This window comes from Eptesicus fuscus, chromosome 15 (assembly GCF_027574615.1).
Source record: "Eptesicus fuscus isolate TK198812 chromosome 15, DD_ASM_mEF_20220401, whole genome shotgun sequence".
Lineage (NCBI taxonomy): Eukaryota > Metazoa > Chordata > Mammalia > Chiroptera > Vespertilionidae > Eptesicus > Eptesicus fuscus.
This window is the reverse complement of record NC_072487.1, coordinates 3919799-3945876: the sequence shown is the minus strand read 5'-3', so window position 1 is coordinate 3945876 and position 26078 is coordinate 3919799. Positions and strand designations below refer to the sequence as shown.

General features: G+C 40.1%; 1 protein-coding gene across 6 annotated transcripts in view; it reads left to right on the top strand.

Moving 5' to 3' along the window:
* SPIN1 (spindlin 1) overlaps positions 1-26078 on the top strand; it is a 94016-nt gene that overhangs the window by 29202 nt on the left and 38736 nt on the right. For 5 of the 6 annotated variants that reach the window (XM_054726900.1, XM_054726902.1, XM_054726903.1 and 2 more), the window contains one exon: positions 1491-1700. The exons of the other annotated variant lie outside the window; for it this stretch is intronic. In XM_054726900.1, the coding sequence (XP_054582875.1) occupies positions 1649-1700 (52 nt within the window). In that variant the 5' untranslated portion in view covers positions 1491-1648. The remainder of the gene's footprint in view (positions 1-1490; positions 1701-26078) is intronic. 6 annotated transcript variants of the gene reach the window in all.

The window sequence follows — 26078 nt, the reverse complement described above, 5'->3', positions numbered from 1 at the left end:
CCCTGACCAGAAATGAACCAGTGACCTTTTGGTGCATGGGACAGTGCTCAACCAACTAGCCATGGTGACCAGGACTATACTTTTTAAAAGTGTAACAAGTTCATCCTGAAATTTTTAAAGAAGTGGTAAGCAATAGAAAGTGGTAAGCTTAAATATCCTGGAGAGAAGAGTGAATGCTTTAGAACATTAGTAAGCTAAATTCTTCTTGTTACAGAACCCAGTGTAGCTTACTAAGATAGGCTACATTGATATTTGTGTAGATTAAAATATTCCTAAATCTTGAAGTAGCCTTGTAAAGAGAAGTGGATGAAAGGAGCCCTGGAATGTTTTCAAAGTTGGGGAATACAACATCATGTAATTATTGTATATCGATGGGAATTCTATCTAGTGCTAAGAGAGTGGATACAGAAGACAGTGATGGGTTAGATAACGCAGTGAAAAGGTTGAATTTAAACAGTTTATCTGTTACTGTAGCAGTAGAGGGTAGCAGCCAGTTGGTGAATTTGGTGGTGGGAAAGTATTTCTTTTGTTTTCTTAGCAAATAACAAGCTTATCTGTTGAGATTGGGGTAGTATTCTTGAATGCTTGAGACATGAGATTATAAATTTACCGTTTTTCAGCCATGCTGACCAACTTAAGATGTGGGCATGGTAGGCAGGGAGTTGGGTTAGGGTTTTGCCACAAAATTGACAGGAAGAGGAGGGAGAAAATGGAGAAAAGCAATGAGTCACTATAGTGGTTGACAATCCATGGAATGTAAACTGAATTAGGACAGTGAAAAAGTGGTCATGATGGAGGTAATGGTTACATCAAAGAATTGTTGGGGTGAGATTGTTAGTGTTAGAAAGTAGAATGATTAGAGGTGGTTTCGAGTGTGAGATGCTTGAAGCAAAGATTCCAGAAGTATTGCAGTCATTGGCAATAGTGGTCGAGGTTGTGACCTGGAGAGAGGTGGCTTAAAAGGAGGGGTCTATAGTTTGAAGGATGTTAAAGAATTGAGGGGGCAGGATGTTGAGAGGATCGTATGTTGCCAAGAATGTATGATGGTAGTGGAAAAGGAGGTACAGAAGGTGCCAAAGTCCTTAAAGTGTATACAGACAAGAGGATTAATAGGAAAAAGGGGTCCACACCAGTCTAAACCTTTTCTGACACTCCTGCATCACCCTTTTCTGATTTCTGGCAGCAAAATGGGTTGAATTACAGTGAGTGAAGTCGGATGCATATAGTGTTCCAGTTGACTTCTGAGAAACTATACTTTGGGGTCTTGCAAATGCCCCAGACTTTCTCTTTGAAGGGTCTAGCACTTCCTTTTTTTCCTGGCTGTGAGCTGTCCTGGCACCCAGGTCTGAGGAAATCAAGTTAATTGCTTCTGGGCAGGGTGTGTTTTAGTTAATGTGATGCTTAAGATGTGATGTCACAGTTATGGCTTACTCGGGTTATTTTGTCCTTACGATGCTATAGTAATGAACTGTTATTTCACTGTTTTACAGAGTGCTTATGATTTCACGTATTTTTGCTGAATTTGTAAAAGAGGCACGCCAATGATGGATTAACACGAACATTGAAATTCTGTGCACAGTTTCAAATTGGAGCATATTGAATTTTCACCCTAGTTCAGCAGCTCTGCTGCTCACTTAAATGCAGATGAATGAAGACCCCATTCGGGAAGACACCTGGCCAACGGTCCAGAGCTGATGCAGGTAGGCAGTGCAGTTCTCTGCATACCTCAAGTGTGATAAACTGAAAATAGTTATAAAATTGTAGAATACTTTCACATAATTCCTAGTTGTTTGCTCTTCTTAAAGCTTTGTGATTTGCAGTATTTCATACACATACATGCGAAAAAACAGGTTTAGATTTTTGAGAGGCAGGATCATATTAATTTTTGTCCTGTTGTAGATGTCCAGTAAATTTAGCAAGTGAATTGTAAACACCCAGTTAATAGGATTACAGTCAATAAAGGAATTGTTTCATTTTGAAGGAGGAAGTGAAAATGAGATGAATAGATGAGCATTAGATTTACTAAGATTTAGGATATTTATAACAATTTGAAGGAAAAAAGATAAACTTGCAGGTTTTGTATACTTACTTGAAAGAACTTTACTGGAATGCAATGTATGAAAATGAATATTTAAAAGAAATTATTGTTTTTGTAGCAGACAGCTAATACAACTAGAATAGAAGTTTAGACTTTGCATGATTTTTACCCATCCCCAAAACAAAGATAAATCTTAATAGGCTACACTATAAACTAAGTAAGTGATGTTTTCTGTGGGACCCAAGTTCTTCTCCATTACAGAACACACTTGAAAAAAATGTGTCATAACATTTTGAGATTCTTTGATAAATGAATCTGAGAATTATGGTAGTGAAATTATTAATCTTACAGAAATGGTTGCTGTGTGATTTAGAACTATTTCTTATGTTTATTAACTATAGTATTTGGAATTCCTTTATAGAAGAGCCACAGGGATTCAGATTTTTAAGTACCGCTCATCTCTTTTTTATTTTAGTTTCTCTTTTATTGTTTTACATTATAATGATAATATTGATGTAACTATTCAATATTTGTCAATAAGATTAACTTTCAGTAGTGATGACAGACTGAAGTGTAAGTCATCTGAGAGTTTGTTACTCTGTTCCCAGCTCTCATCAGCCCTGTCCTGCTCTTATTATTCATATGAACATTGGTGCATTTTGTATCTTCTTGAGCCTTGGTTTTTCTCATCTAAACAATGGAACTGTTAGGGTAGGTACTTGTTGGGGATATTATGAGGTATAAACGAGCTTATGCATGTTCGGTGCTTAGCTAGGTTCCTGGCACATTATATCTGCTGTACAACAAGCATTATTATTGGTGATCATACTATTTGCAATGAAATATTTTCTATTTCAATTTAATAGTTGAAGAAATTGCCGTCAGGTTTTTGTTGATCAGTGAAATCTCCCACATTTCTGTTAATTAAATAGTTTGGTTTTCCCAAGTTCTTTTTATGCACACCATTCCAAATTCAACATTCTTATTTTCTTCATTGAGTTTGAAATCATCTTTGGAGGAGAGTGAGCTGATTAAGGTGATGTGTGTTTGGTATAAGTAATTGAAAGAGCTAAACCAGGGGGTGTTATTATTTTTAAGGGAGAGATTGTGAATCCTGGCAAGTATGTTGATCTTCTGTTTTCTGTTTTTATTTTTGGTGTTTTAGGGGGTCTCCAGTATAGTAACTTTTTATGCTTAGTATATAGTAAATGAGATATTAGTTACCACTGTACTTCTAAGAAAATGTCTGCATGGCCTCTGCAGCAATCTGGTGATGTATTTATGTTGTTAACAATTTTGAATTTAAGAGAGTTCACAGAAAGATTTTTATTGAAAGGGGAAAGGACTGAGGTTAGTAGCCATTGGTGAAGAATCATTCATTTCTATAAAAATTGGCTTTTTATAATTGAAAACTTAGGATGCCAGAAGCTTTTGCTAATTACTTTTAAGTGTTTTCCAGTCTCACATTTCTTACATATGTTTTGGAGTGGTGTCTTCATTTCAGGTGCTTTAGCGGCCAGTGGAAAATTAAGTAAAGCAACAGTCTCTTTGTCTACACTGTATAAAAAATGGGTCGATGGATTTTTTTCAATAACAAAAACAAGCTTGTTGCTTTTGGCATTGCTAAACACACCTTCAGAATATACAATTTTAAATAAGTTCATGGGAACATATACTCCAGAAAGGAAGCCACTTTTCTGGATGGCAGGTTACAAACCTGTTTTCCACTAAGTGTCTTTTGAGCTTTGCATTAAAAAATGATTTAATAGTAGAACAAACAATAATGTGATCTTACATGTATGACTCTTCCGTATTTCTTAGAGCACGTAGCATTAAGCTAAAGACAAGTAGGTCCTCTATTGGCCTGTTGTTAGGCCATGAGGTCAGACTGTTTTCCACTTATGTGATAGAACCTGTTTTAGGAAGATTGCTGACTCCTGATCAGTATTGACTATAAAATTGTCTTAATCATTCTTCTTGTTAACAAAGACTAAGAGTCTGTTCCTGTTAAATCCCTCTATCAGTAATGAATGTGTGTGCCCTTTACAAATAAAGGAAATTCACGGAAAGAGGGTTTTGTTTTGTTTTTCTTATGTAACAGGAAGCCCAGGTAGGCATTCCAGAGTTGGTATGGTGGTTCAGCTATGCCCTTAGGCGGTGCCATCTCAAAGGTAAAAGCTGGGGGCTTCAACAGTCCAGCTCCTAAGGCGTCTTTTTCTAGGTGGATAGCTGGGCTTCTCACATGGAGGTTCCCAGAGAAAGTGTCCTAGGAGGAACTGGAACAGCTGCGTGGTCTCTTCTGTCTGAGCCTCGGAAGTCTTACAGGTTCACTTCTGTTGTATTCTGTTCCTTGAGGTGGTCCAGGCACCTGCCCAGATTTCAAGGGAGGGAGCATGTGCTGTGCTGAATGAGAGGCATGTCAAAGAATTTAAACTGCCTCCATGGTAAATATTGGGTAGTGTTTAACATAGAGTGTGAGTGATCAATGAAAATTAGAATATTGAATTTTTACGTTTTTTAATATATCTAGTTTAATATATTAGGGATTTTTATTTTAAAGATAACAGGTTTATATACCTAATGACATTAGGCAGTAAGTCCTATGGTATGGTATGACTTTTTTCATATATTTTTCCTTGAGTTAGCCTCCATTTTTACTATTTTACCAAGTAGCTGCAATTTTCCTCCTTTTATGGCATACTTTAATAAAAATTCACAGTTGAAAATGTCAAATAGTGCCAAAGACTTATAGCAAAAAGGTAGGCACTCCAGCCCTGGCTGGTGTGGTTCAGTTGGTTGGAGTGTCATCTCGTACAACAAAAGGTGGCCGGTTCAATTCCCAGTCTGGGCACATACCCAGGTTGTGGGTTCGATCTCCTGTTGGTGCACATGTGGGAGGCATCCAATGGATCTCTATCTCCTTCCCCCTTCTCTATAAAATCAATATTTAAAAAAATTATTCAACAGTTATAAGGTCTGTTTTTTTTAAAGTTAGGTACTCCATTCTGATTTTTACCTTCAAAATTTATAAATAATGAGTATACAAATTTCTTTTGTTCTGACAATTTTAGATATTATATATCGACATCTGTTGAGGATTTTGGCTTGTTCACATAATATCTCCCTCTTTCATTAGACTCCTAATAAAGAGTTTGGCTTAAATTATTTTTATTGTGTCCAGCCCGTGTGGCTCAGTGGTTGAATGTCAACCTATGAACCAGGAGGTCAGGGTTCGATTCCTGGTCAGGACACATGCCCTGGTTGTGGGCTCGATCCCCAGTGTGGGGCATGCAAGAGGCAGTTGATTAATGATTCTCTCATCATTGATGTTTCTATCTCTCTCCCTTTCCATTCGTCTCTGAAATCAATAAAAATATTTTTAAAATATATATTTATTGCATCTGTTATAATCACTGTATAAATACTGAACCCTTTTGAACCAAGTACATTTTTCAAAAATGCATATAGAAGATGGGTGTGTTTTTTTTTAGACCTTTTGTTCACATTGTCTTTATTCTACTCTCATGCTCAGTCTTTGGTGGGGTAATAGGTTCTAGGTTAGAAATGACTTTAAAAAATCCTCACTGGAGGATATATTTAGAGAGAGGAAGGGGGAATGAGAGGGTGGAGTTAAGGAAGTGGGGACAATGAGGAGAAACATTGGTGTGAGAGAGAAACATTGATCTATTACCTCTCGTATGTGTCCTGACCACGAATCGAACCCGTGACCTTCCAGTGCATGAGGACACTCCAACCAGCTGAGCTACAACATCCAGGGCTATTTTCCAACCTTTTGTCCTGACTGGGAATCGAACAGTGACCTCCTGGTTCATAGGTCAATGCTCAACCATTGAGCCACGCCTGCCAGGCTATTTTCCAACCTTTAAAAAAAATTTCAGTAAGGATTTAAAATTTCTTTTTTGTTCTATTTGTTTATTTCTTTTTAAAAATTTATTAAATTGATTGGGATGACATTGTCAACAGGAACATACAAGTTTCAGGTGTGGGTTTCTATGTTACAAAATCTATATTGCATTGTGTGTCCACTACCCAGAGTGAAATATTCTTCTGTCACCTTATATTAGGATCCTAGGATCCCCTTCTCCTCCCACCCCCTTCACTATGGCAACCACCACACTGCTGTTTGTGTTCATGAGTTTTAGTTTTATATCTCACATATGAGTGAAATCATGTGGTTTTAGCTTTTGTGACTGACTTAGTTCACTTAGCATGATCTTCTCAAGGTCCACCCATGTTGCTGCAAATGGTGCTACTTCATCCTTTCTTATGGCTGAGCAGTGTTCCATGTGCATGTGGACCACATCCTCTCTGTCCAGCCCTCTATCGTGCACGGGACACTTTGGTTAAGTACATGATTTTGAGTTTTTGGGTGTATACCCAGGAGTGGGATTGCTGAGTCTTATGGTAGCTCTATTCTTAATTTTTTGAGGAATTGCCAGACTGCATAGTGGTTATACCAGTCTACATTCCCACCAGCAGTGAATGAGGGTTCCCTTTTCTCCACAACCTCTCCAACACTTGTTATTACTTGTCTTATTGGTAATGGCCACTCTAACAAGTGTAAGGTGGTATCTCTCTTTAGTTTTGATTTGCATTTCCTTATTACCAGTGAGGTTGAACATCTTTTCATATATCTGTTGGTTTGTATGTCTTCTTGGGAGAGGTGTATTTTCAGGTCTTCTGCCCGCTCTTTGATTGGGTTGTTTGGTATTGAGTTTTATGAATTCTTGATATATTTTGGGGAATAAACCTTAGTTGGAGCTACTGTTTGCAAATATCACCTCCCATATGGTTGGCTGCCTCTTTGTTTTGTTGTCCGTTTGTTTTGCTGTGCAGAATCTTTTGAGTTTGATGTAGTCCATTCGTTTATTTTTGCTTTTACTTCCCTTGCCTTTGGGGTCAGGTTCATAAAATGTTCTCTACAACCCAGATCTATAAATTTGGTACCTGTATTTTCTTCTATGTAACTTATTGTTTCGAGTCTTGTGTTTAGGTCTTTGATCCATTTTGAATTAATTTTTGTACCTGCAGGCAAACTGTAATCCAGTTTCATTTGTTTGCATGTGGCTTTCTAGTTTTCCCAGCACCATTTATTGAATAGACCATCTTTACTCCATTGTGCGTTTCTGCCTCCTTTGTCGAAAATTATCAGTTCATATGCATGTGGTTTTACAACTGGGCTCTCTATTCTGTTCCATTGATTTGTGTGTCTATTTCTCTGCCAATACTGTGCTCTTTTGATTATCGTAGCTCTGTAGTATAAATTGAAGACAGGTAGCGTGATACCCTCCGCTTTGTTCTTCCTCAGGATTGCTTTGGCTATACAGGGTCTTTTGTGGTTCCATACATATCTGATGATTTCTCGTTCTATTTCTTTAAAAAATGACATTGGGATTTTGATGGGGGTTGCATTAAATCTGTATATTGCTTTGGGTAACATGACCATTTTAACTGTTGATTCTTCCAATCCATGAACATGGGATATTTTTACATTTTGTTGTGTCTTTTTCAATGTCTGTTTAATAATGCTTTGTAATTTTTTAGTATATAGGTCTTTCACGTCTTTTGTTAACTTTATTCCTAGGTACTTTATTCTTTTGGTTGCTATTGCAAAAGGAATTGTTTGTTTTTCATTTCTTTTTCTGAAGTTTTGTTGTTAGTATACACAAAGGCAATGGATTTGTGCACATTGATTTTGTATCCTGCAACTTGACTGTATTTGTGTATTGTTTCTAAGAGTTTTTTGGTGGGGTCTTTAGGGTTTTCTATATACAGAATTAGGCCGTCTACAAAAAGTGACAGTTTGACTTCCTCATTCCCTATTTGGATGCCTTTTATTTCTTTCTCTTGCCTTATTGCTCTGGCTAGGACTTCCAGCACTATGTGGAATAAGAGTGGTGAGAGTGGACATCCTTGTCTGGTTCCTGATCTTAGGGGAAAAGCTTTCAGTTTTTTGCCATTTGAGTGTGATGTTAGCTGAGGCCTTTATTATGTTGAAATACTGTCCTTCTATTCCTGTTTTAGTGAGGGTTTTAATCATAAATGTATGTTGTATCTTATCAAATGCTTTTTCTGCTTTTTATCCTTTCTTTTATTAATGTGGTGTATTACATTGATTGATTTGTGTATGTTGAACCATCCTTGTGCCCCTGGAATGATCCTCACTTGATTGTGATGTATAATTTTTGTGATGTACTGTTGTATTTAATTTGATAGTATTTTGTTTAGGATTTTAGATCTGTATTCATCACAGATATTTGTCTATAGTTTACTTTTTGTGTGTTATCTTTGCCAGGTTTTGTCATAGAATGTATTAGGCATTATTGCCTCTTTAATTTTTTGCAAGAGTTTGAGAAGGATAGGTTTTAAATCTTCTTTGAATGTTTGGTAGAATTGACTGGTGAAGCCATCTCTTCCTGGACTTTAGTTTTTTGGGAAGTTTTTGATAGTTGTTTCAATTTCCTCACTGCTGATCAGTCTATTGAGATTTTCTAATTCTTCATGATTTAGTCTAGGAAGGATATATAAATTTCTAGGAACTTATCCATTTCTTCTAGGTTATTGAATTTGGTGGCATATAATCCTATCTAATAAAAGAGTAATATGCATATTGACTATCACTCCAACACACAAGATGGCTGCCGCCATGTGGACACAAGATGGCTGCCACAAGATGGCCAGCAGGGGAGGGTAGTTGGGAGGGACCAGGCCTGCAAGGGAGGGAAGTTGGGGGCGATCAAGCCTGCAGGGGAGGGCAGTTAGGGGTGACCAGGCCAGCAGAGGAGGGAAGTTGGGAATGACTGGGCCTGCAGGGAAGGGCAGTTGGTGGTGACCAGGCCTGCAGGGGAGGGCAGTTAGGGGCAATCAGGCTGGCAAGGGAGCAGTTAGGCATCAATCAGGCTGGCAGGGGAGTGGTTAGGGGGTGATCAGGCTGGCAGGCAGAAGCAGTTAGGGGCAGTCAGGAAGGCAGGCAAGCGAGGAGTTGGGAGCCAGCAGTCCTGGATAGTGAGAAGGATCCCAGATTGGAGAGGGTGCAGGCTGGACTGAGGGACAACCCCCCCCTCCCCACTCCCCGGGCACGAATTTCGTGCACCAGGCCTCTAGTCTTTCATAATATTCTAGTATGATCCTTTGTATATCTGTGATGCCTGTGGTGACTTCTCTCTCATTTTTCATTTTGTTTATATGGGTCTTTTCCCTTTTTTGCTTACTGAGTCTAGCCAGGGGATTGTAAATTTTATTAATATTTTCAAAGAACCAACTCTTTGTTTTATTAAAATTTTGTAGTCTTTTTGTTCTCTTATTTCATCTTATTCTGCTCTAATTTTTATTATTTCTTTTCTTCTTGCTGACTTTGGGTTGCTTTTGTTCTTTTTTGTACTACCTATAAGATGTGATGTTAGGTTGTTTACTTGGGATTGCTCTTGTTACTGCTTTTGCTGCATCCCAGAGGTTTTGGTATTTTGTGTTGTCATTCTCATTTGTCTCTATATATCTTTTGATCTCATCTTTTATTTCTTCTTTGACCCTGTCATTTTTTGGTAGTATGTTGTTTAATCTCCACATATTTGTGGGTTTCTTTTCTTCCTTTCTGCAGTTGATTTCTAGTTGCAAGGCATCATGGTCAGAGAATTTGCTTTGTATAATTTCAATCTTCTTGAATTTGTTGATGCTTGTTTTGTGACCTAACATATAGTCTTCCTTGAGAATATTCCAGGTGTGCTGGAGAAGAATATATAATCTGATGTTCTGGAATGAAATGTTCTGTAAATGCCCATTTTCTCCATTTGGTCTACTGTTTCATTTAATGCTGGTGTTTGTTTATTGATTTTTGTTTGGTTGGTCTGTCTAGAGCGGTCAGTGGAGTATTAAGGTCTCCAATTATGATTGTGTTTTGATCCATTTCTTTCTTTAGTTCTGTGAGGAGTTTTATATATTTCGGTGCTTCCTGGTTGGGTGCATATATATATATATTAAGAAGTGTTATATTTTCTTGATGTAGTGTTTTCTTTATCATTATAAAGTACCCATCTTTGTCTCTTTTTTCTTTGTTATCTTGAAATCTATGTTGTCAGATATAAGGATGGCTACACCTGCTTTACTGTGTATGTTATTTGCTTAGAGAGTCATTTTTCACCCTTTCACTTTGAATCTACCTTTGTATTTGCAGCTAAAATATATCTCTTATAGGCAGCATATGGTTGGGTTTTGTTTTTTAATCCACTCTACTACTCTGTGCCTCTATTGGTGAATTCAGACCATTTACATTTAGGGTAATTATTGATATATGAGGATTTCCTATAGTCATTTTGTTTTTTGTTTTGTGGTAGCTCTGCCTCCATTGGTTCTTTTCTTTTATGTTTCTGTCTGTTATTTTTGTTTGGTGGTATTTCATACATCTTTCATCTGTTCCCCCCCCCCCCTTTTTTTTTTTAAGCTATATGTCCTGGTTTGGGATTTTTATGTGTGATTACCATTAGGTTTATAAAGAATGAAGTTACATATATAATCCGTAGTTTTTTTCCTTTTGAGTGCATGTGATTTTCATCTTCCTTTGTCAGTTCAGATCTTTCCCCTTCCCTTGTATGTTTTTGTTGTCACAAATTATCCCTGTTTATGCTGTAATTTTTTTGGTGATCTTACTCGTAGTGTTGTTACCTTATGTTTTATGTTTCAGGTAGAATAACTCCCTTGAATATTTCCTGCAATGGAGGTTTTCTGGTGATAAAATCCCTCAGCTTCTGTATGTCTGGGAATATCTTTATTTCTCTTTCATATTTAAAGGGTAATTTTGCTGGATATATTATTCATGGCTGATAATTCCTCTCTTTTAGACGTTTGAATATTTGGTTCCATTCTCTTCTGGATTGTAGAGTTTCTGCTGAGAAATCAGATGACATTCAGATGGGTTTTCCTTTGTAGGCCAATTCATTCTTTTCCCTGGCTGCTTTGAGAATTTTTTCTTTTAATTTTTGACAGCGTCAATACAAAGTGCCTTGGAGAGGGCCTCTTTGGATTGAGGTAACTAGGTGTTCTATTTGCTTCTTGGATTTGAGGATTTAGTTCTTTACATAGATTTGGGAAGTTCTCATCCTTTATTTGTTGTTTTAATAGACTCCCCATTCCATGCTCCCTGTCTTCCTCCTCTGCAGTGTCTATAATTCTAATATTGCTTTTTCTGATTCAGTCAGTTAGGTCTCGTAGAGCCTTTTCATTTTTCTTTATTCTCAGGTCTCTCTCTTCTTCCCTCTGTGTCATTTCTTGATTCCTATCTTTGGTATCACTAGTTCTTTCCTCAATTGGTTGGTTCTGTTTTCTATACTCAGTAGATCACTCTTTGTCTCCTTAATTGCATGCTTCATTTCCAGGATTTCTGATGGGTTCTTTTTTAAAATTTCAATTTCATTGGTAAAATACTCATTTTGTTCATTGATTTGTTTTCAGAGTGCACTGAATTGCCTGTCAGTATTTTCTCGCATCTGAGTATTTTCAGAACTGCAGTCTTGAAATCTCTTGTCATTTATATAACATATTTCCATGTGTTCCAGCCTGCTTTCTAGGGATTTTTCATTTTCTTTCTGGTCATTTTCGTTGCTATAGTTTTTCAAGGTATTTGCTATCCTTCTTTGTTTTTGCATTTATCTCTGAAGAGGTCTTTCCACTATATTCTAGTAGATGGTGCTGAATCACAAGATTTTTTACCTCTGTGGTTTCCCAAGATTTGAACCATTACAGCTTCCATAGGACAGTACAGCCGCACTACTTTGGGGTGGGGTATGTTTTATCCTCACCATAATGGTCGCCATTATGCCCCAGGCACCCATCCTGGAGTTCAGTCACAGAGGGAAACAGCGATTCAATTGCAACAGCTCTTGGTTTACAGATAATATGCTCCTGGACCTGACTATAAGGGCAGTGGGAGGCGATTCTTGGGAGTTTAAGCAGCGGCAGGGTTCTATGGCTCTCTTTCTCTGCCTAAAACACACTGCCCGGCTGGACGGTGGGGATCTCTCAGGTATGTGTGGGTTAAGCAGGGATTTCTTTGTTAAATTATATAAGGTAACTTGTTGAAATGTCTGTGGGAGAGGAAAAGTTGCGCCCTTATACTGCCATTCCTCTGATGTCGCTATTATTTATTTCATAGATGTAAGTAGCTTATACTTCTGAGGCTCAACGTTATTTTTTAAAAAAAATATATTTTATTGATTTTTTACAGAGAGGAAGGGAGAGGGATAGAGAGTTAGAAACATCGATGAGAGAGAAACATCGATCAGCTGCCTCCTGCACATCCACTACTGGGGATGTGCCTGCAACCAAGGTACATGCCCTTGACCGGAATCGAACCTGGGACCCTTCAGTCCATAGGCCGACGCTGTATCCACCCAGTTAGGGCAACATTATATTTTTTAAAAGCCTTTCTTGAATTAGCTCTGCCTCTTATGTGTGTCTTGGTATCTCATTGCTTTTGGTCTCTGTGTTTCATCCGGAGGTTTCTCTTAAATGTCTTTCAGTCTAAGGTGGATCCTTTAGCAAGGCACAGAGAAGGTGATTGGAATCTGTGTGTGTGAAAGTGGGCCTTGTTTCCTGGTGGACTTCACGTGTATTATTGGGGCCTCCACATGTCACTATTTGTGGGTGTTTTCTCTATAGATGAGATTTCAGATTTCCTGCTTGTATGAAAATATTACATATCAGATTTCCTGATTTCACCCTAAAAAGTTTTAAAGTCTTACTCCTTTACCACCTGTTGAAGTGGCACCTTCAGTGATGACTGCTGGTCTTTCAAAGCTGGGCTTATTAAATGGCTGTGCATCAAGGAGAGTGTCACCTTGACAGCTTCCCAGGGAAATTTCACAGGAGGAAAAGGTGCTCACAGGGGAGGAATGAGTGAATTGGGAGGGTTGGAGGCAGTGAGTGTGGTGTGGAGGGGCATTGTTGAGTATTGCTAATCCATTGGAGTTGCTGGAACATACTTGGTGTGAATTCAGATGTTCCAAAGATAAAGACCAAAGTTAAGTTAAAAGTTGGTAATTTTGGGACATGTATCTGAATGGGCTTCTGTTAGAAAAGTTTGTGCATAGTTTTTCTTGTCCATCATGGTTTAGTGCAGTGATGGGCAACCTTTTGAGCTTGGTGTGTCAAACTTCGCCAGAAAACTAAGCATAACTCAGGTAGTGTGTCACTTTGAGGGAAAAACATTATTTCGCAAATGTTTCATAGGCGGCCGCGTGTCATCAGAAGTGGCTACGCATGTCAGTGCTAACACGCATGTCATAGGTTCGCCATCACTGGTTTAGTGCAATTTTTTATTTTTTATTGATTGATTGATTTGTAGAGAGGAAGGGAGAGGGAAAAACATTGATTTGTTGTTCTACTTATTTACAGATTCATTGGTTGACTCTTGTATGTGCCCTGATTGGGGTTTGAACCTGCAACCTTGGTGTATTGGTACAATACTCTTTATCAACTGAGCTATCGGGCCAGGGCAGTTTAGTGTAGTTTAAATAACTATTTTGTGAGTCTTAGAACACTTAATTTGTAAATATGACTTTCTCACTTCTGTCAACAAAATAGTTGTAGGTACCTGGTAAAGGATCTTGTTCTGTTTTCCACTGAAAAATCTATGATGCTCTCATAGAGGTGATATAACCCACTTTCCATTACAAACTGACGTCAGTGCCCAGTGACTATGTACACACCTATCTACTTTTCTGTTTTCCACTAAACTGTATGTCTTGGTGACCGCTCCTTAGCAATGTACAGGGATCTTCCTCATGGCTCTTTTCAATTACAGTAGGTCCTCGTTACGTCGGAGAGCCATTCTTACAGTGCAACACCACGATTTTCGCCATAAGTAGGAACTCACCTACATAAGCACCTACATCACTCACATAGAGCACATACACAGCAGTAATGAAGTGAAACATTAAAAAAAATGTAAAAGAAAGATAACAATTCCTGACCTTTACTTGTGGTAAATAAATAATAACATAATGCACATATGTACGTACATCGAAATGACGGAACTTTATATATATATTTTTTATAAATAAATGGGAGATGGAGATGTAACCACGAAACGACGTACATCGAGTCCGACGTCACCCGAGGACTGTCTGTATATAAAGTTCAATTGTGTGGATATAGCATATTAGTTTGTTCAGTAAGTCATTTGGACATTTGGGTTGTTTCTACATTTCTGCTATCAGAAATAATAATTGCAGTGGTCCATATATGTCTTATCAGTGTGTCATTGGGATAGATGCCCAACAGTAGGATTGAGTCAAATCTTTTTTAAAAAAATATATTTTATTTTATTTTATTAATATCAGTGAGGAAGGGAGAGGGAGAGATAGAAACTTCATTGATGAGAATCATTGATTGGTGCCTCCTGCACACCCCCTACTGGGGATCGAACCCACAACCTGGGCATGTGCTCTGACTAGGAATCGAACTGTGACCTCCTGGTTCATAGGTTGACACTCAACCACTATGCTACACCTGCCAGGAAAGATTGAGGTATATCTTAGTGCCTGTGTAATTCTGTGGGATGCCACCAGATTCCCCTCCATGGCCTTGTCCCATTTTCATTACTACCAGCAAGCAGTATGTAAATGTTTCTCCTACAGTCTTGCCAGAGTAGTATATTCCCAACTACATGGATTTTTGTCCATCTGATGGGTGAGAAATGGTGTGTCTCAGTGTAGTTTTAAGTGTGAGGTTGAATATCTTGTCATGTAAGGGCCTCTTTGGCTTTCCTTTTTCTGTCCTTATCTCACCCATTTTTGTCTCTCCTTTCAGAAGCTCTTTTGAAAAATGTCAGTTATTAACCTTTAAGATAAGACTAATTTATCTTCCTACTGTGTGGTTCTGGCTTCTTGACAACAACTTGAGTCCCTGGTCTCTTGCTCCATCTCTGGCTCTCAGCCAGCTTCACAGATGGCCTTTTGGCCTTCTGCATTCCAGTGTTCTATCTGTGGTTGCTTGGCTCCTGTGTGGTTATGGTGCACTTTTCTCTCTTGGTTTCTTAAGAGTAGTAAGTATCCTCTGAAACTTTGAGAGATTTGTGTGAGATGTAAATTCTGAGTCCATACATGAATGTAAATGTCAGTTGGTTTTCTTGGGTACAGGGTTCAAATTATTTTTCCTCTACATTAAAGGCATCACTTACTCTTATTTAAGTGTTGATGATGGAAGAATAAGTCTTAATAATACCTCTTCAGTTTTTTCAAAAGGACTTTTAAAAATGCACTTAATTTTTTTTGAAGAATTTTAAATTTACAACAAAATTGAACAGAGGGTACAATGATTTCTCCTATATCCCCTTCCTCTCCCTAGCCTCCACCCCTAGTATAGTCTCACATGAGAATGTACATTTGTTACAATTGATGAACCTACACTGACACAGCATCATCATCCAGGGTCCAGAGTTTACCTTAGGGTTCACTCTGTGTTATATATTATGTGGGTTTTGACAAATGTAAAATGACATTTATCCACAATTATAAATACACAGTAGTTTCACTATCCTAAAAATCCCTGTGCTCCAGCTGTTAATCCCTCCCCCACCCTCAACCTGGCAATCACTGACATATTTTTTTTATTTTTAAATTAAGTTGACATTCAATATTATATTAGTTTCAGTTGTACAGTGTAGTAGTTAGACACATATAATTTACAAAGTGATCCCCTGATAAATCCAGTACATAGTTATTACAATATATTTTACTATTCTAGAGGCCTGGTGCACGAAATACGTGCACGGACAGGGGGAGGGATGTCCCTCAGCCTGGCCTACACCCTCTCCAATCTGGGACCCGTCAAGGGATGTCCGATTGCCGGTTTAGGCCCGATCCTGCAGTTGGACATCCCTCTCGCAATCTGTGACTGCAGGCTCCTAACCACTTGCCTGCCTGATTGCCCCTAACTGCTCCCCTGCTGACCTGATCACCCCCTAACTGCTCCCCTGCTGGCCCAATTGCCCTCCCCTGCCGGTCTGATGGCCGCCAACTGCCCTCCCCTGCCAGCCCGATGGCCCCCAACTGCCCCCCCTGCCGGCCTGATGGCCCCCAACTGCCCCACCCTGCCGGCCTGATGGCCCCCAACTGCCCTCCCCTGCCGGGCTGATCACCCCTAACTGCCTCTGCCTCGGCCCCCGCCACTGTGGCTTTGTCCGGAAGACATCTGGTCTAATTAGCATATTACCCTTTTATTAGTATAGATTCCCTGTACTATATATGCCCATGATTATTTTGTAACTGCCAATTTGTACTTCTTAATCCCTTCAGCCCATTGGCTTTTTATTGTCTTCTCTAGGGTCCCTCAGCCTGGCCTTCGGGGATCGGGCTGAAACCGGCTCTCTGACATCCTCCGAGGAGTCCTGGATTGCGAGAGGGCGCAGGCCAGGCCAAGGGATTCGTGCACCGGGCCTCTAGTCTATATATATATAAAAGCCTAAGTGACCATTCGACCATTTGACCATTAGCTATCATGCGCACTGACCACCAGGGTGTAGACGCTCCGACCGGTAGGTTACCTTGCTGCTGGGGTCCAGCTGATTGGGACTGGGCGAGACACACTGGACATGCTCTGGAGCCCTCCTGCAGTCCCTCCCCGGCCCTGATTGTGCACCAGTGGGGTCCCTCAGCCTGGCCTGCACTCTCTCGCAATTCGGGACCCCTCAGGGGATGTCGGAGAGCTGCAGGCCAGGCCAAGGGACCCCACCGGTGCACGAATCCATACACCAGGCCTCTAGTATGCATATAAGATCTTTGGTTAATCTCTTTCTGCCCTCCTCCCTCCCCCCTTCCCTCTGAGATTCATCAGTCTGTTCCATGTTTCCATGCTCGTGGTTTCCACTCTTTTTATTTATTTATTATTATTTTTTATTGATTTTTTACAGAGAGGAAGGGAGAGGGATAGAGAGCTAGAAACATCGATGAGAGAGAATCATCGACCAGCTGCCTCCTGCACACCCCCTACCAGGGATGTGCCCGCAGCCAATGTACATGCCCTTGACCGGAATCGAACCTGGGACCCCTCAGTCCGCAGACCGACGCTCTATCCATTGAGCCAAACCGGTCTCGGCGTGGTTTCCACTCTTGCGTTGAATGTCTGACCCCTGGTGGTCAGTGTGCATCATAGCTACCAGATAGTGGGCTGGTCGGCTGGTCGCTTAGGCTTTTATATATATAGATGGAATATAGTTTTGCCTTTTCCAGAGTATCATATACTTAGACTCATACAGTAAGTTGTCTTATCAGATTGGTTCTTTCTTGGTAATATGCACTTAAGGTTTGTCTGTCTTTTCATGGCTTGATATCTCATTTATCTATTTTTCAATATGGAATGTATTCTATTGTTTGGACATAGTACAGTTTATTTATTTACTCCCGACTGAAGGGATATCTTGGTTACTTACTAGTTTTGGATGTTTTCAACTCACTTGGGTTAATGCTAAGTGTAAGAGATCCTTCATTTTTACAGCCAAATAATATTCCATTGTGTAAATGTACCACTGCTTTTTTATCTACTGATGGGCACTCAGGCTGTATTCATATCTCATCTATAGTAAATAGTGCTGCTGTGAACATAGGGATGTATATATTCTTTCCGATTGGTGTTTTGGTATTCTTAAGATAGATTCCATTTTTAAGTTTTTGAGGAAACTCCATACTGTTTTATACAGTATGGCCTGCACCCTCTCGCAATCCGGTCACTCATATACCAGCAGAGTATTAGGGTTCCCTTTTATCCACATCCTCACCAGCACTTGCTATTTCTTGATTTATTGATGATAGCCATCCTGGCAGGAATGAGATGGATGATATACCCCATTGTAATTTTAATTTTATTTCAATTTTCTCTGATGATTAATGATGTTGAGCATTTTTTCATATGCCCGTTGGCCATCTGTGTGTCCTCTTTAGAGAAGTGTCTGTTCAGGTCCTTTGCCCAGTTTTTAATTGGATTGTTTTCCTGCTTTTGATTCCTTCAAGTGTATTCTTTTTAAAAATATAATATATATATATATTTATTTATTTCAGAGAGGAAGGGAGAGGGAGAGATAGAAACATCAATGATGAGAGCTCAGAGGCCCTGTTCTACTAACACGAATGAGTGGCGTTGTCACTGCACACAAACACAGGCACAAGAAAGCTATTGTTGTATCAGGCAGCCCCAAATTTCAGACTGCCATGTGGTAGACACAGGCTGAGGGTGTTACATGCAGTAGCTCATTTAATCCTTGTAACAGTCCTAGCACGTACAAATACAGCTATCACTAGGCTTGGGGAGCCTCTGGGAACCCTAGTGGCAGAGTCGAGGCTTGGTCCTCAATACTTTGTACCCTCAGTGGCACGTCTGCAGTCAACAAGTAGATTGCTCACAAGCACATACAAAACTCTGGGGATGCGTGATTGGGAGGGCACCATGGGCAGGACCGTCAGGCAGCCCATGATAATGTCACAGGTGATGTGAAGGCTCTCCCCACCCCAGCCGTTGAGGGGTACCCAGCCTACATGACTGTATCTGAGGGTGGGGCCAGTGTATCCCTGTTGGTTGGGTATTTGCCTTCTCCCCAGCTGTTGCTGCTGGGAGGGGCCTGAGTCCCTTAGGAAAAATGGCTGCTGGGGTTTGGTGGTAGGGGTGGGGGTAGGGGGCTGATTGCAGGTCTCCTGGCCATCTCTTTTCCATGTCTCCCACCCCAGCCTCTCTTCAGGCAACTCCAGTCCCCACTGCCCTCTCTCCACAGAAGCCTTAGGTCAGTGCCTGCAAACAAAAATTCTGTGCCCTGGGTTTTTGTTATTAACAAAACAAACCAAAAAGTGCCTTTATCTCTGACTGTGTTTTATGGTCCAGAATGTGGTCTATCTTGGTGAATACTCCTTGGGAACTTGAGAAGGTGATGTTGGATAAAGTAGGTGATAGATATCAGCTATTCAGTTGAACTATGTCCTAGTTGGATCTGCCCATGTATGTGTGATAAAGAGGTATGGAAGTCTTCTGACTATGATAACGGATTCACCTATTGCTCCTTGTAGTTCTGTCAGTTTTGCCTCCTATAGTTTGATGTTCTGTTCTTAGGTATGTACACATCAAGGATTGTTATGTAACATTGGAGAATTGATATCTTTGTCATAGTGAAATGCCTTTATCCCCAGTGACATTTCCTTGCTCTGAAATCTCTTTCTGAAATTAACATAGCTATGCCTGCTTTCTTTTGATCACTGTTAGCATGGCATATCTTTTCCATTTCTTTGTTTTTAATGTAAATGTATCTTTTTTAAAAAAATATTTTTTTATTGATTTCATACAGGAAGAGAGAGATAGAAATATCAATGATGAGAATCGTTGATTGGCTGTCTCCTACATCTCCCCCCCCCCCCCACTGGGGATCGAGCCCACAACCCGGGCATGTTCCCTTGACTGGAATCAAACCTGGGACCCTCTAGTCCGCAGGCTGACACTTTATCCACTGAGCCAAACCAGCTAGGGCTAAAGTGTATTTCTTATAGACAGCATACAGTGTGGTTTTGTTTTTTGGAGTATGACAGTCTGTTTTAATTGGTGTGTTTAGGCCACTGGTATTTAAGTTGATTGTTGGGATTAGTATTTGCCATATTTGCTACTGTATCCTATTTGCCATTGCTTCTTCCAATTTTTGTCTTCTAATCGTTTTCTGCCTTTTATGGTTTTAATTGAGCATCTATCCTATATAATAAAGAGGTAATATGCAAATTGACCCTCACACCCTCACAATATGGCTGCCTACGACCAGGCCGGCAGGGGGGTTAGTGAGTGACAACCAAACGACTGAACAAGCAGGCTGCGTGGGGCGACCAGGCCGGCAGGGGTGTTAGTGAGGGACAACCAAACGACTGAACAAGCAGGCTGCATGGGGTGATCAGGCTGGCAGGGGGAGGCAGTTAGGGGTGACCAGGTCGGCAGAGGGGGACAGTTGGGGGCGACCAGGCTGGCATGGGGCACAGTAAGGGGTGACCAGGCCGGCGGAGGGGGCAGTTAGGAGTGACCAGGCCTGCAGGGAGGAGGCAGTTGGGGGCAACCTGGCCGGCAGCATGGGGCAGTTAGGGGCAACCAGGCCAGCAGGGGGGTGCAGTTAGGGGTGACCAGGCAGGCAGGCAGGTGAGCGATTAGGAGCCAGCGGTCCAGGATTGTGAGAGGGATGTCTGACTGCTGGTTTAGGGCTGGTCCCTGGAATCAGCCCTAAACCGGCAGTCGGACATCACCAGAGGGGTCCCGGATTGGAGAGGGTGCAGGCTGGGCTGAGGGGACCCCTCCCCCCCATGCACGAATTTCGTGCACTGGGCCTCTAGTATATATATAAAAGCCTAAGCCTGACCATCCAACAGGTAGCTATGACGCACACTGACCACCAGGGGGCAGATGTTCAATGCAGGAACTGCTGAGCTGCGGTGACTTGGCAGCTGCAGTTCTTGGGTGACACACCCGGAACCAGAGAGGAGGGAGTCCGATTTCAGGGTGCGTCACCCGAGAATGCCCTCTTGCAATCCGGGACCCCTCAGGGGATGTCGGAGAACTGGTTTCAGCCCAATCCCCACAGGCCAGGCCAAGGGACCCCACCAGTGCATAAATCCATACACTGGGCCTCTAGTTTTACATAATTCCATTTTTTTAGCATGTCAGTTACCATTGGTCCTTGAACAATGTGGATTTGAACTGTACAAGTCCACTTATACGTGGATTTTTTTCCCCTAAATACTGTAGATGTATTTTTTCTTATGACTTTCTTAATACCATTTTCTCTACGGTATTATAAAAATACAGAATATAAAACATATATAATATACAAGAGTATATAATATACAGAGTGTTGACTGTTTATGTTATTGATAAGGCCTCTGGTCAACAGTAGGCTATTAGTTTACTACTAATAGTTTTGGGGGAGTCAGGAGTTAATATGTGGATTTTTGGCCCTGTGGAGTGTTGACTATCCTAACCCCAGCATTGTTCAAGGGTCAACTGTATATGCTTTTAAAAAACGTTTTTAACCCTAGAATTTTCAATATATGTTTACAACTATTCCAAATCCACTTTAACATTGCAGTACTTCAATGGTAGTAACAATAGCTTTTAATACAAAATATTCTAATTCCTTCTCTGATCCATTTGCTAGTATTATTTTGAACAAAATCCATTCAGTTTTAAATAAGAAATTAAAGTTTATTTTATCTTCATTTATTCCATATCTTGGCTATTGTAAATAATGCTGCAGTTAACATAGGGGTGCATATGTCTTTTTGAATTAGTGTTATGGATTTCTTTGGATAAATATCCAAAAGTGGGATTGCTGGGTCATATGGTAATTCTATTTTTAATTTTTTAAGGAACTTCTCTGTTATTTTCCACTAGGGGCCCAGTGCATGAATTTGTGCACCTTGAAAGGAACTGTGGGCCGCGAGGCTGAAGTGGGCACAGGGAAGGGTCTCTGACCATCCTCCGCGCCCTGCCCGGCCCCTCCCACCACGGCCCCCGGTCCCTCTCTGCTGGCAGCCCCACTCCCGCCGCCACCTCTCCCACGTGCTGACGGCACCAGCCCCACTCGCACCTGCTGAAGGCACGGAGCGATTGGGGCCGGCGCCAGCAGTGGGTGCGAGCGAGGCTACTGCCCCGATCACCCTTCAGGAGCAGGGGGAGGTGGAGAAGCCCTCAGGGGTGATCGGGGCCGGCGCCGGCTGCGGATGCGAGCAGTGCCATCGCTGGCAGCGGGTGCAAGAGGTGGCTGCCGGTCCCGATCGCCCCTCAGGAGCAGAGGGATGTAGAGAAGCCCTGAGAGGCGATCGGGGTTGGCAGTGGGTGGGTGCGGGACTGGTGTGGGCAGGACCATGGTGCTTGGGAGCAAAGAATTTTCAGTAACCACCAGAGGCTTGCCCCACGACAGCGACCAGTGCCCCGCCTTGGTCTGGCAACCCCACTCACCTGCTCCACCATCCCACCGCGGCCGACACCCTCCATGTTCCACGTGTGCCCCCTGGTGGTCAGCACACGTCATAGCGACCGGTTCAGTTGTTCTGCCGTTCGGTCTATTTGCATATTTGGGTTTTATATATATAGATGGTGGCTGTACCAATTTTTAATCTCACTTTTTCAGTAGTCCATGAGCACTTGGTGTTTGTTGATTTATTGATATTTATCCTGATAGGTGTGAGGTGGTATCTCATTGTGGTTTTGATTTGCATTTCCCTGTTGATTGGTGATTTTGAGCATCTTTTCATATGTCTATTGGCCATCTGTATGTCTTCTTTGGGAAAAAAAGTCTATTCAGGTCCTCTGTTTTTTGTTTGTTTGTTTGTTTTTTGGTGTTCAGGTGTATATTTAGGGATTAACTCCATATTGGATGTATCACTTATGAATAATTTCCTTTCCCATTTAGTGGGTTGTCTTTTTGTTTTCTTTGATCTGCAAAAACTTTTTTAGTTTATTTTTTCTTTTGTTTCCCTTAACTGAGGAAACATATTTTAAAAATACTGCAAAGAGCGATGTCAAAGAGTTTACTGCCTATGTTTTCTTCAAGGAGTTCTATGGTTTCAGGTATTACATTGAAGTCTTTAATCCATTTTTAGTTTATCCTTGTATATGTTGTAAGAAAGTGATGTAGTTTCTTTTTTTTTTTTTTCTTTTTTGCATGTATTTGTCCAGTTTTCCCAATACCATTTGTTGGAGAGACTAATCTTAACCCCATTATATTTTCTTGCCTCCATTGCCATAGATTACTGACCATATACCGTACTTTGTGGCGTATAAGACGACTGGGCATATAAGATTTTCCTGGGTTAAAAAGTCGTTTTATACGCTGGAAAATACGGTATATTGGATTATATTGATGGGATTAGATATAATGGATTAGATATATTGGACTATCGTATTTTCCGGTGTATAAGACGACTTTTTAACCCAGGAAAATCTTATACTCCCAGTCGTCTTATATGCCGGAAAATATGGTAAGTGTGGGTTTATTTCTGGACTATTCTGTTCCATTGGTCTATGTGTCTGTTTTTATGCTAGTACCATGCTATTTTTATTACTGTAGACTTATAATATAGTTTAATATCAGGTAGCATGATATCCAACTTTGTCCTTCTTTCTCAAGATTGCTTAGGTTATTTAAGGTCTTTTGAGGTTCCATATAAATTTTAGGATTATTTGTTCTAGTTCTGTGAAAATGCCATTGGTATTTTTTTTTTAAATATTATTTCTTTACTGATTTCAGAGAGGAAGGGAGAAAGATAGAAACATCAATGATGAGAGAGGATCACCGATTGGCTGCCTCCTGCACTCCCCCCACTGGGGACCGAGCCCATAACCCAGGCATGTGCCCTCGGCCGGAATTGAACCTGGGACCCTTCAGTCCGCAGGCTAATGCTCTGTCTGCTGAGCCAAGCCGGCTAGTGCCATTGATATTTTGATAGGGATGGCATTGAAACTGATAGATTGCTTTGGGTAGTATGGACATTTTAATGATGTTAATTCTTCCCATCTATGAGCACAATTGGTTTCTGAATTTCTCTTTCTAATAGTGTTGTTACTAGTATATAAAGAGGCAACTGATTTCTGAATGTTAATTTTATATCCTTCACTGAATTAATTTATTAGTTCTAATAGGTTTCTTTGGGTGGATTCTTTAGGGTTCTCTATATATAGAATCATGTCATCTGAAGAAGTTTTACTTCTTCCTTTCCAATTTCGATGCCTTTTGTATCTTTTTCTTGTTTGATTTCTATGACTAGGACTTCCAATACTGTGTTGAATAAAAGTGGTGAAAGTGGACAACTCTTGTCTTGTTACTTTTCTTTTTTCTTTTCCCTTCCATTTCTTAAAGAAGATGCTTTCTTTTGATACGATTTTTATTCTCCATTTTGTTTCTGTGGTGTATCATACTAATTGATTTGTGGATATTGAACCAGCCTTTCATCCCAGGAATAAATCCCACTTGATCATGGGGTATGGCTATCTTTTTAATTAATTGTGAATTTGCTTTGCTAATATTTTGTTGAGGATTTTTGCATCTGTGTTCATCAGGGATATTGGCCTATAATTTATTTTTGTAGTGTTTTTGTCTAGTTTTGGTATCAGGGTAATGTGGGCCTCAAAGTGAATTTTGGAGCTTTCACTGTTCAGTTTTTGGAACAGTTTGAGGAAGATAGGTATTAATTTTTATTTGAATGTTTGGTAAAATTCACCTGTGAAGCCATCTGGTTCAGGAATTTTGTTTGTTGGGAAGTGTTTTTGATTACTTATGTGATTTTTTTTCTTTATTGATTAAGGTATTACAAATGTGTCCTTATCACCCCATTGTCCCCCCAAGCCCCCAGTCCTGCCCTCACCCTCACCCCCTGTTGTCTACGTCCATCGCTACTTATGTGATTTTGCTATTAGTTATTGGTCTGTTCAGTTTTTTTGTTTCTTCTTGACTTAGTCTTGGAAGATTGTATGTTTCTAGGAATTTATCCATTTCTTTCAGGTTGTTCATTTTGTTGGCATATATAAGTGTTTATAGTATTACCTTACAACCCTTTGCTTTTTTTGTGATGTTTGTTGTCACCTTTCTTCATTTATGATTTTATTTATTTGGGCCCCCTCTTTTTTTTCTAGATGAGTTTGGCTAAAGGTTTATCAATGCTGTTAATCTTTTCAAAGAACCTGCTCTTGGTTTCCTTGACCTTTTTTTGTTTTGTTTGTTTATTTAGACTATTGCATTTACTTCTGCCCTAAAATTATTTCGTTCCTTCTACTCCCTTTTAGGTTTTAAAGTTCTTTGTCTAGCTCCTTTAGGTGAAAATTTAGATAGAATATTTGAGAATTTTTTTGTTTCTTGAGGTAGGCCTGTATTACTATAAATTTCCTTCTCAGGACTCTTTGGCTGTATCCCATTGATTTTTGGGTCATTGTGTTTTTAGTTTTCTTCTTGTAATGGATTTCTAGTTTCATACCATTGTGATGAAAGAATGTGCTTGATGTGACTTCAGTCTCTTTAAATTTATTGAGACTCGTTTTGTAGCCAAATATGTGGTCTGTCCTGGAAAATGTTCCATGTGCGCTTGAAAAGAATGTATGTTTTGCTTTTGGGTGAAATGTCCTAAATATATCAATTAAATCCATTTGTCCTAATTTGTCATTTAAGGCCACTGTTTCCTTGATTTTCTTTCTTGATGATGTATTTATTGATATCAATGGAAAAGTCCCCTATTATTATTATACTAGAGGCCCGATGAACGAAGATTTGTGCAAGAATAGGCCTTCCTTCCCCTGGCTGCTGGCACCGCCTTCGCTCCAGCCCGGAGCCACCTTTCCACCTTCGCTCCAGCCAGAGCCGCGTTCCGCCTTTTGCCTTGTGTCAATTTTATATTCCCTCCTTATTGGCTGTGGGTGGACGCTGCCACCTTTGTCTCGGAGTTACGGTCAATTTGCATATTCCGTCTTTATTAGATAGGATTTCTGTCAATCTCCTCCTTTCTGTTCATCAGTATGTAATTGCTTTATGTATTTATGTGCTCCTATGTTGGGTATATAGATGTTTACAAGAGTTAAATTGTTGGATTGATCTCTTTATCATTATGAAATGTCATTTTTGTCCCTTGTTATAGTCTTTGTTTTAAAGTCCATTTTGTCTGAAATAAGTAGTTACCCCAGCTTATTTTTTGATTTCTATTTTTATGCAATATCATTTTTACTTCCATTCAGCCTGTATGTGACCTTCGATCTGAAGAGGATCTCTTGTAGGCAGCATATGTACATGTTTTGTTTGTTTTTTAACCTATCCAGCCACTCTATGTCTTTTGATTGGAGCATTTAATCCATTTACATTTAAAGTAGTTATTGATAGGTATGTAGTTATTGCCATTTTATTGTTTTCTGATGGTTTTTGTAGTCTGTTTCTTTTTCTTACTTTTTTACTCTCTTTTGTATGTATGTGACTTTCTGTAGTGTTGTGTTTGGATTCTTTTCTATTTCTTTTGTATACTCTTACAGAATTTTAGTT